Here is a 10,906-nt window from a genome sequence, read left to right on the forward strand (position 1 = left end):
ACTGTATAATTTATTTTAAAGTCCAACTTGCAGTACAAGAGTTTAACCACACGAGGGCGAAAGTGAAAGGGCATACTCATAAAAGAATCAGAGCACAAGCGGGCGAGAGGGAGAAGATTGTTATGTATCTTTCCTACCAGAAGCCGTCTACGTAATTCTGTATTTCAGTTCAATATATAAAGTTTCATCTGGAGAAAGAGGGGACAAGGCTTAAGAATTATGTGAGCCACTTTTTTTCATTTAAGATGTGGAAAGCTGAGTAGAGTCAGCCAAAGTTAGAGCGGAAGTAGTCTTCAAGAAAACAAAAAATTTCTAGCTTTGCATCTCAACTGTAATTTTAAACTACAAATCCAAACCCTATATAATCTTGATTTTTATATCTAAGACTATAGTCTATAAGACGTTTAGTTTTATAATGCTGCAAAACTTAACGTTTGCCACGAAGCCTTTATTTTGAAGGGAGTAACAAGAAGCCGCATCGCTGGTTGGAGCTAACTTGATCGTAGCGTCTTGGCTACCGCTGCAAAAGAAGGACACAATGCCTTTTCACGGCAAGGAGGAGCTCTAGCTGTGTCCAGGCTGGACGCAGATGCCGGAGCTAGTGTGGATCGCACAGATGTGGAGCGAACAGCGAAACGCGTGTGGGAGATAATAGCAGAGGTCCCCGCCGGACCATGGGACTGACGGTACTGCCCCTGCTGCTGCCTCTTCTCGGGCTGCTGTGGCTCCGCTGTGCTCTGCTCTGTGCAGGTGAGAAACAACAATGCGTCTCTACACCGCTGTGATGTTTTAGACGGAGGCTTGTTCTAATTAGTTTAGAAAGCTCTGCCTGTGATGTTCACGAACACATGATGGCATGCACAAGTGATCCGCATTGCCCGGTGAAATGTAAGTGGCCATGCTTTTCTATTTCTTGATCCGTGTTCGCATCTTTACGGGAGATCCGGTAATTTACAAAGCTCCTACTATGATTACATCAGTGACTATCAGAGCGGAGCGTCTCTGTGTTCACACCCGAGCAGCAGCAGTGGGTGTTATTTTGTCTACTACTGTGTGTCTCTGATTAAGTGATCTGATAGATGAAGACGGTTTGTTTTCATTGTTTTGATTGGATGGAGGGAGAGCACAGAGGCTATCGTTGTGCAGAAACCTGCGGGATTATTGATCTGTGGTGGGTAAATGATCACGGTTAGTGTGGAAACATGGACGCGCTTTCGCAAATGTGATACTGCTGCTATCGGCATTACATCACTGCTTCTCTGCAGCCAGTCAACCCCACGGTCCCCTCCTCCCCCCCTCCATTGTCATACACTGCACTTAATTGGCATTTAAATAAAGAGGAAGGCTGCTAAAGGGACACAGAGTGAGAGTTTGGAGGTGTGTGTGTGATCCAGGTGTTAACATTGTGTGGGGTCGAGGGTTCTGGACTGTGTCTTCATTATGGGGACAGAAAGCCAGTCCAGATAATTCAGGTCTTCAAAAATTAAGATAAAGGGATATGTTCAGGTTAGGTTTTTGGGTTAGACAAGTTGTAGTTAGGGTAAGATCATGAATGTTAAGTCAGGGTGATGTGAGACTGAGGAGAGAAGAGATTTGCACGATTAAAGGGGAACACACCATCCCAACTCAGGAACCTTCAAGCTTTGAGGTTGGCTGATGTGTCCAGTGTGCATGTTGTCCTTATGCCTGGTGCTCCAGCCTGTGTTGCTGTCTGTTCCCCTGTGCTGGCAACCTGTCCAGGATGTCCACGAGTCTAGTCGGATAAGCGGTTTAAAAAGCAAAAAGTCAAAAAAAGAATTGATGTTTTCACACATAAAGTTCTAGGGTGATTGAAGTTGCATGCACAAATACACACACAAGCTGCAACTGCATTCAGTATCTCCACATTTTACCTGAGCTCATGATTATGTGTGGTTTTTGAGAACAATGCAGATTAAAAACTGAAGGGCTTAATGCTGAAGTGCAACCTTAATCCACTTGTTTCTCTCAGGTACGCTTCACTGTAATCAGAGCAGGAAATTAAAAAGGGACATTTACATGCCTTAAAAGCTATAAATGCAATTTCAAATGTTTTTGTAAAAAAACAAACAAAACTTAATATCCCTTTATACACATTTCAGTGAAAGTTTGGCATGGTTTACTCCATTACATTTGTTTGAAAGCTATTAAACTACAGGTTTGATATATGTTAAGCTAGAAAACACACAAATATTATCATCACCACTGAGGTTTACATCACCTAACCCAAGGTAGCTCCTAAAAAAAACTACGGGAAGTTTTTTCACATCTAATAATTCCAGCGTGATGCTAATAATCAGCCACGGGATCGACATAATAATCTCCTTTAAGGAACATTTTACAGCTGATCTTCATTAAATGTGAATGCAGCGTCAAAACCTATAGATGTAGTTTTCCCACCACTATCTATTAGTGTGTCTTGTGTTGTTACGTTTTGTGTATTCACCTTTCACTGATAAAACACTATTTTAATATTTTGATGACTCTATTGGCGTCTGAGCTGGAGTTGTTCTTGGCTGCAGTGCATTTTGGAGTCTCTGGATGTCATAGAGAAAAGGTTTGCTCCCTGAGCAACTATTGTTGGTGAACTGTTCATGTTCTGTAGTTTAAGCATAAAACAGCAGCTAAATCTTATTTTTTTTACATCTGTTGGTAAACCAAAAATAGTGAGTTAATGTGAATTTTCTTTCTCTCTCTCTTTCTCTCTGTGATCAGATTTTTCCAGCATCTGAGTTTGAAAGTAGATGAAACACAAACACAACAGTCAAAATGTGCTTCAGTTCTCTTATTCATTGTACCAAACAACAGCATTGTGTAGCAGCTTGGTCCAGCCCAGTATGTGTAGGTATTTATGTGTGTGCTAAGTTAGTGTGGCTAGTCGATATCCGCACTTAAACGATTCCTCCCTCCGCCACCCTGCTTCACTCTGCTGACTTTACTGATTCATCAAGTAAGCCAGAAACAAACAGCACTAAGCAGCAGACTCCCTGCTGTGTGTCAGCGCTGGATCATAGTTGAGCTAATGTTCTGTCTCTGTGGTTTTGGTTAATTAAGAGGCTTGTTAGACAGCGTTTCCTTGCATGTGTTTCATTCTTTCTGTGGCATTAAGCAGTAATGCGATGATTAATGCGCCTGCTCTATATTATTGCTTTCAGCACAAGAATGAAATGAGATACTTCCCATTCCACATTTATGTTGCAGATTATGATGCCGGTAACTTGATCGCTGCGCCTTTACTTAGAAAAACAACAGGATTCAGTGCCTGCACACCACACAGAGGTTTGCGTGTTAGTCCTGGAGCTTTTCCTGGCCTGCTCACACATTTGTGTTGCTCCCTGGAGTAATGGTGTGATGGCAGCAGGAGATGCTGTTGCCTTGGCTGCCAGTTTGGCTGCTGCTTCTGTTTAAAGCTCCATCTGATCAGCGTGGAGCTTCCCCACAATGGCACTAAGGTCATTTGTCTTGTCAGTGAATCGTTTAGTGTTTTTTGTAGCGGTCACAAATAAAAGAATGAGGATAAAACGGTTTATAGAGTGTGGAAGCCAACATTTTGGTAATGCTCGATGTCTGCCAAGTGTTCGTGTTCTTAGTTCTGATGTGCACAAGGAGCATTCAGACCGACCTCCCTAATATGTATGCTGCCATCCCCCCTGTCTTTTTTGAGACAGGCTGCAGCGAGCAGGTGGAGATCCATACAGAGCGGAGGGGTGTGATCTACAGCCCTTCCTGGCCTTTAAACTACCCAGCTGGGGTCAACTGCAGCTGGCATATTCAGGGGGGTCAAGGCGAAGTTATTACCATCAGGTAGAGTCCCTGAAACATACGCTGCATACATATGATATTTCTATAACCGAGTCACCTAAACTCATGTTCCATGCTCCAGTTTCCGTAACTTCGACCTGGCGGAGTCAGGAAAATGCATGGGAGACTGGCTCCTGCTGACACCTACGTGGAAGAGAGAATCCAGGCTATGTGGCTCGGTGCTGCCGCAGCCCTTCATCTCCACCAGGGGGCGTGTTTGGCTCTTCTTCCACTCTCAAGCCAACAGCTCTGGGCAAGCCCAGGGCTTCCGACTCTCTTACATCAGAGGTAAGCTGGAGAATATTTGCATATTGCTTATCCACTCCATAAACATACCAGAGTGCGTGAAAATATTAGAAATACCTCTACAGTTTAATCCATTAGCAACACCCACTGCAAACTCATTATTAAATAAAATGAAATAAAATAATAAATAAATAAAAAAAATAAAATAAAATGAATTATCATGTTTATAACATTTACGTCAGGGCCACCTGCAGTATTTTATATTTGAACATAAGCATCTGTTCTGGGACCTCCCCATGCTTCTATGCGCATATGTGGAAAACACGAGGTGGGTAAAGTAGCAGCAGAATCTCTGTGCAGACCAGAGCATGCATCAGTAACAGCAGTTATAACAACATAGAGGTCAAGATGCAGCATTAAAACAGAGATTTAATAAAGCCATAATAAAGTTTTGTGAGGGTTGAATTAATAGAGCTATTTTGTATGTTTACACAGGGTTACTGCTTGGTTTGTTTTGATATGATCATCCACAATACTAATGCATTTTTTTTGTTATGGTTTGTCTTTTTTTAAAAAGCTGAGAAAAGCCTAAAACCTGTGATATTGATTGCAGTTGGACATGGCAGACAGATGAGACTGGCAACTATCTCTTGGGGGGTAAAAGTGATGTTTTAGCAGCTAACCAGACATATTCTTTTTTAGGTCACCTAGGTCAGAGCAGCTGTCAGTCAGATGAATTCCTCTGTGGGAATGGGAAGTGTCTTCCTCGCTCCTGGAAGTGCAACGGTCAGGATGAATGTGGGGATGCCTCGGATGAACGCAGCTGCTTGCCGACTCCCACTGAGGCGCAGCCGGGCCTCTGCCCCTTTGGCTCTCTGCCGTGCACCGAGGCCCAGTCCACCCGATGCCTGCCCGCGGGCCTGCACTGCAACGGAGCCCGGGACTGCCACGATGGAAGTGACGAACTGGGTTGCCCTGACACTACTTGTGGCAAACGTCTGGGGAACTTTTATGGCTCGTTTGCCTCTCCCGATTTTTTCCGTGCGAACCGTAGCGGCGACACTGAGCTGAGATGCTCCTGGTTGTTGGACACTCAGGACCCTAAGCCCATTGTTCTGCAGCTGGACCTGCAGCTGGGGCCTGGAGATTTGCTGCATGTCTATGACGGCCTGCTGCAGCGAGCGGAGCATCTGTTACAGGTGTTGTCATATCACAACAACAGGCGGCCCGCCCTGTTGGAGTCGAGCCGGGGACAGATGAGCGTTTTGTACATGGCCCAGCCTCACAGTCCGGGGCATGGTTTCAATGCTACATATCAGGTACTGAGGTTGGCTAATGTTCATTTCATTCATCGTTTATTCTCATCTATCCTTTGAAATTCTTTCAACCTCTTTTTTTAAAGTTGTTTAAAACTTTTAATTTGTCAAAAGTTACAGTGTTTTTCTTTTTTAATCCAAAGTAACTGATTTAGAAACAGTAACTGCTCTTTTTGTTCAGAAAACACAGTCAGTTAAGTATAGTACAAGTTGTCCCTTCTGTGTCTAGACAGTGATGCATTTCTCCTCCATCCTACCAGGTGAAAGGTTACTGTTTTCCTGGCGAGCGTCCCTGCGGCAGTGATCAGGGCTGTTACTCTGAACGCCAGCGCTGTGACGGCTACTGGCACTGCCCATCTGGTCGAGATGAGGAGGGCTGTCCGATGTGTCCAGATGGAGAGTTCCCCTGCGAGGGTGGTACAGGAATGTGTTACCCAGCCTCTGAACGCTGCAACAACCAGAAGAGGTGTCCAGATGGGTCGGACGAGAAGAACTGCTACGATTGCCAACCTGGAAACTTCCACTGTGGGACTAACCTGTGTATCTTTGAGACGTGGCGCTGTGACGGCCAGGAGGACTGTTTAGATGGAAGCGATGAGAGGGACTGCTTGGCAGCAGTGCCCAGGAAAGTGATCACAGCTGCCCTGATCGGCAGTCTGGTCTGCAGTCTCCTGTTGGTTATTGCTCTTGGCTGTGCCCTTAAACTGCACTCCCTCAGGAACCGAGAGTACAGGTGGGCCCTCATTCTGCCACTAAATGAATGTTAAGTCAGAGGAACGCTGGGATGGTGTTGATTGTTGCAGCTGCCAGAAACTGTAGAAGTGAAAGTATTTTTGTGGGTTTTCAAATAGTTTTCCTGATTTTTCCCTAATCCTGCTCTGTTTTTTCCTTCCTCACTCCTTTACAGAGCTTTTGAGACGCAGATGACTCGCATGGAGGCCGACTTTGTCCAGAGAGAGGCTCCTCCTTCATATGGTCAGTTAATAGCCCAGGGTCTTATCCCTCCGGTGGAAGATTTTCCTGTATACAATCCCACCCAGGTAACAAATTCGCGCACACTAACAGACACTGGCGACGCTGCATTTAGAGAGAAATGAACTTCAGCGTGTTTCTGTTTTAATCCCCCGTCATCCAGGCTTCAGTGTTACAGAATCTTCGGTTGGCAATGCGCAGGCAGATAAGGCGTCACTCAACTCGCCGCTCCACTTCCTCCTCTTCCAGACGACGTCTAGGCCATCTTTGGAATCGCTTGTTCCGTAGTGGAGGACGAGGCAGAGGCCACGCCCCACTCCTGGATCCCCCTGGACCCACGCAGATCACACTAGGGCTTCACAGCTACCGGACTGTCGGGGAGCAGGGACCTCAGAACAGGGCCATGTCTGCAGGTGGGTCTGACGTAGTGGGTGTGGACCTGCCGGAGAGCCCTGCATCGCCTCTCTCCTTTCATTCAGTAGACAGTCCAGAGGAGGAAGAGGACCTGTCACCTGTCAGCAGAGATGGCAGCAGGGCTGCAGAGTCTTCACCTCCCACTCCTTGCCAGAGTGACTCCTCAGTACAAAGTGGACTTCCTCTCTCCCCCCAGGAAGCCTCTGTACCCCTGTGCCCACCCCGGGCATCTAGAAAATTGGTTCTGGAGCTTGCAGTTAACCTGAAGGGGGTTTCCTTAAGACGTTACTCCCCCTTAGGACCTTTGTCCCCTATTTCACCCCCTGTGTTTCCCAGCAGTTCCCAGACACCATCAACTCAACCTCAACCACAGGGTTCAGAGGTGACTTCACCCACCGAGCCCTTATTTTCCTCTGTGAAACCAGAGGACAGTGACAGCCAGTTTACTGTGAACGTGCCAAGCAGGGATGAGATGAAACCAGAGGCAAGAAGCAGCCTATGCAGGTTCGGCAGAAGCATCAGTGAAGAGGGAGGAGATTTAGGAAGGGAGACGCTGTGCTGAAAAGTTTAGGATGACGCTCTCCTCACTGTCGAGAGCTGGCAATTGCAATATCAGTTCTGATAAAGTGTCCTTGAGATGTGACTCCACCAGAGTCAGAGGTGAGAACCTGTACTTCAGCCTTTTGTTTGGAGGGGGTACAATATGAAACTCAATAAATATCACTCCATTTCATTATTTGAATGCATAAAATGTGCAGTTGCAAACAATTATGCACATGCAGTCTTATCCTAAGACGAATAAAACCAGCATTAGTCGTTCTTCCTGTAAATTGCTTTCTAAAGCTCATGCCAGAGCTTAACTACTTCATTTAAATGCAAACAGATAGCCCCAATTAGCCCGTTATGATATTTACCCTGAATTTGTTCCAAAAGATTAAATCCAGTTTTGGCCACAAGTACTAATACAACCCACTACTGGCAAAATGTATCTGAAATGCCAAAACAGCCTTTATGTCTTTACCCAAAGCCATTATGCACCGCTACATACTGTGAGCCATAACAGCCTAATGAGTGAACACACAAATTGATCTGATCGATCCTCTATTCTTGTTCCCTTTTATTGTTTATGTTAGTTGTTATTGTTTTATGACATCATTAATATGTCACGGCTGAGTGCATCAATTAAGGATGTTGTTGCTGAAATTTTACATTTTTTTTTAAATATTGGCAACAAATCCTGTGATTTGTCCACATCAACCTTCTTAAAGACATAACAGCAGTAAGGAGAGAAATCAGACAAAGCCGTGGACATCGAACAGAATAACACACGAGGTGCACTCGTGGAAGCAGGAGTTTGAAACTCTTATGTATTTATTCATTATTTAACACATTTTTGTAATTTCCTTATAAGATCTTATTTTACACATTGATAAATATGATGATAAATAGATGGAATATTGAGCTGAATATTGACTCTACATTTCCATGAAGAGTCAATATTCAATATTCAGGGATTGTTCAGGGATTTGTTCTTCATGGTTACATAATAACAGACCATTACAGATATCACTGGTTGATTTTGGTCTTGTTGTGCGTTTTGTTGACAGTAAGAAATGTCTTGAAATACAGCTTTGAACCGTGTCAGAAAAAGGTTTGATATTTTTTTTAATAGGTTTTTATATTTTCCTGTGGAGAGTTTGATGAAAATAGCACACCTGGTAGTCTAGGTTACCCTAGTGCAGGCTAGGATAGTTTCTGTCTGAAGGCAGTCATTAAAGCTAGTTTTCCCCTCTGTTTTATAACCTTGTGCTAAGCTAAGTAGGTGCAAGCTATAGTATATATTTATAATTGAGAATTTGGAAGCTTATCTCCCAGAAAAAATATCAACTTTTGCTTTAACACTTGTGCAGTGTCAGTATTGATTCATCAGACATCATTTTGACCACTTTTAAGAAACATCAAGAACTTATTTATTCACTTTTATCAATTGTAGCTTTAGTTTTTATCTTCATGTATGATCAGTTTAATATAAGCCTCTCATCCTTTTCATAATAAACCAAACCTGTCCCGTTAAACAAAGTCCATCCTTTTAAATGAACCCGACTTTATATATATATATATATATATACATATGTATATGAGTGTTTGCATTGACCTCCATTCAGTGCACTGACTGTATGTGAATGCCCAAGAAACTTTGGAAAGAGGAGCTTCACATGGAAATACTGTTTGTTCACTGTTCATCCCAGTCGATGACTGGGTCACCGTGGATGTCTGGACTGCTGGTTTATTCTGGTGGAAATTCAAATCTATGCTGTGGAATTTTCTAATACTGGACGCTTAAGCAAAGACCTCTATTTTCAAGTCTTCAGTGGAGACCTGTACAAAGTTTTGCTTTACGTTTCTCTTTCTGCCTTGAAGTTATTGCCTGTTTCTGGGCTGCTTTTTGACACTGGTAACATTTTGCTAATCACTGTTGGACCTTTAAAGAATGTACCAGTCTTCTTTTGTTATAAATATCAGTGATTCCCCCCTCCCACTTGTGCTGCAGGATATTTATACTAGAAGAATAAGAAGCCAATAAGTAGTGTGGGTTTGGAGCAAAAGAGAATTGACCAGAATGCCATTTCGTGTGGAAAAACTAGATCGTTCCTACTGTTTTTTTTTCTTTAAAATGAGCTGAATGTGCCATGCTACCCTACAAGTTTTGCCAAGAACAGCTGCTATATGTTATGTGCCATTAGAGATATCTCCATAGTCCTTCCAACTAATTTCTGCCTCATAATCTGTTCTCATCTCCAGTTCTTTCTTTGAAATATCAAAAAATAAGCTAATTATATTTATTTATAGTTTTACAGATGTTTTACTTGTGTTCTCTTGTACGTCTATTTAAAAAACATCCGTCCTCATTTAGCTTAAAGTGAAATCGTTTAGCTGCTGTCTGGAAAAAAAATGCGTATCTTGCTTTGTGATTTAGAGACATGCATTAAAAACGCCTTAATGGGGTTTTCCCTGTTGTTGCAATGGTCAAGGAGGGTTTATGAATCAACTCTGTGGTTTACCTGTTTGAAGAGATTAGATTTGTCTTTGTCTAGACAACACTCTTTTATACATGTCATGTGATTGTTAAATATGACTGATCTGGAGGTACAGTGCACTAATATGTCAGAAATCTCAGCTCTGGGATTATTACAGCGAAGAGTAAGAGAAAGGGAACCTTTCAGGTCTTCTTCCATTGTATTTAAGTAGTGATTTATTCAGGATGTAGTCATCAGCTTAAGGAGAGTCATGGTAATTTGGTACAATCTTTAGTGAAATTGTGTTACACTGACTGCTAATGTGGTTAGGTTGATGATTATGACCTGCCAGTTTAGATAAGTGTGTCTTTTCTGTTCCCTGAATTTCAGCGTTTATGCTTTAGCAAAATGTCTTCAGTATGCTTTAGTAATAGCTGTACGTTTGTATAGTTTTGTGCACAGGTAAGCACACTGGATTGTGGCCACTGGAAAGTAAAGTTCTGCTGAAAGCTTCTGTCTGATAATATCATCATTAGAGACTTGAGTTTGAAGCTTTGTTCCCTTCACAGGCTGAAGATGATGTTTGTTTCTCACGTTTTGAGAATTATGTTTGTATATTTTGTGCTGCAAGAGAAATGCTGCCATGGCATTGTTGGGTTTGCAGATCCAAAATTCTGTTTAATCTTCTGCTTATCATAATTTTCCTGTGCCTGCAATAAATAAACTTCAAAATTTATTTTCTGGGGGTTTTTTTTTTCTCTTCTTTTTTAAAAAAATTTTTTTTTAACTCGTCGCCAAAAGACCAGTGAGTTAATGTGATGTGTGAGCGTAATGTGCACACAAACTATCCTCATTAGATTGTGCAATGAAAACAAAACATATAATTTGCTTTTCTGTGCTTTAAATGATACAATAACCTGTAAACTGTGGTGGATTGTACCTGGATGAGCTACTACGTCACTCGCATTCTGGTTTTTCATAGTAAAATGTACTATAGTAAACTGTTGTTGGCATCAAACTACTCAAAGTGCAACCACCAACGTACTACTGGTACATAGTTTATTTTGCACAGTAGTTACCTTTGACTGATCTTACTTCAAACTGTGAGGTGCAGAGCCACTG

General features: G+C 42.7%; 1 protein-coding gene across 1 annotated transcript; it reads left to right on the forward strand.

Moving 5' to 3' along the window:
* Nucleotides 1–104: 104 nt before the first annotated feature.
* Nucleotides 105–10,520, forward strand: lrp3 (low density lipoprotein receptor-related protein 3). Its single transcript, XM_085437063.1, has 7 exons — nucleotides 105–750; nucleotides 3,687–3,822; nucleotides 3,902–4,107; nucleotides 4,768–5,384; nucleotides 5,642–6,114; nucleotides 6,289–6,421; nucleotides 6,517–10,520. Exons 1-7 carry the CDS (start codon nucleotides 675–677, stop codon nucleotides 7,327–7,329), a joined length of 2,454 nt encoding a protein of 817 aa, XP_085293189.1. The 5' UTR covers nucleotides 105–674; the 3' UTR covers nucleotides 7,330–10,520.
* The last annotated feature ends 386 nt before the right edge of the window (nucleotides 10,521–10,906 follow it).

This window comes from Copadichromis virginalis, linkage group LG1 (assembly GCF_057382275.1).
Source record: "Copadichromis virginalis isolate Kocher_CV1m ecotype Utaka linkage group LG1, C_Virginalis_male_GT1.1, whole genome shotgun sequence".
NCBI classification, from domain to species: domain Eukaryota; kingdom Metazoa; phylum Chordata; class Actinopteri; order Cichliformes; family Cichlidae; genus Copadichromis; species Copadichromis virginalis.

What these genes read in the sequence shown, in the direction of transcription:
- lrp3 (XM_085437063.1), top strand. Translation starts at nt 675, where the DNA reads ATGGGACTGACGGTACTGCCCCTGCTGCTGCCTCTTCTCGGGCTGCTG. An exon ending in GTTTCAATGCTACATATCAG is followed by an intron (nt 5,385 to 5,641) that starts GTACTGAGGTTG and finishes CCATCCTACCAG; the next exon opens with GTGAAAGGTTACTGTTTTCC. An exon ending in CTCAGGAACCGAGAGTACAG is followed by an intron (nt 6,115 to 6,288) that starts GTGGGCCCTCAT and finishes ACTCCTTTACAG; the next exon opens with AGCTTTTGAGACGCAGATGA.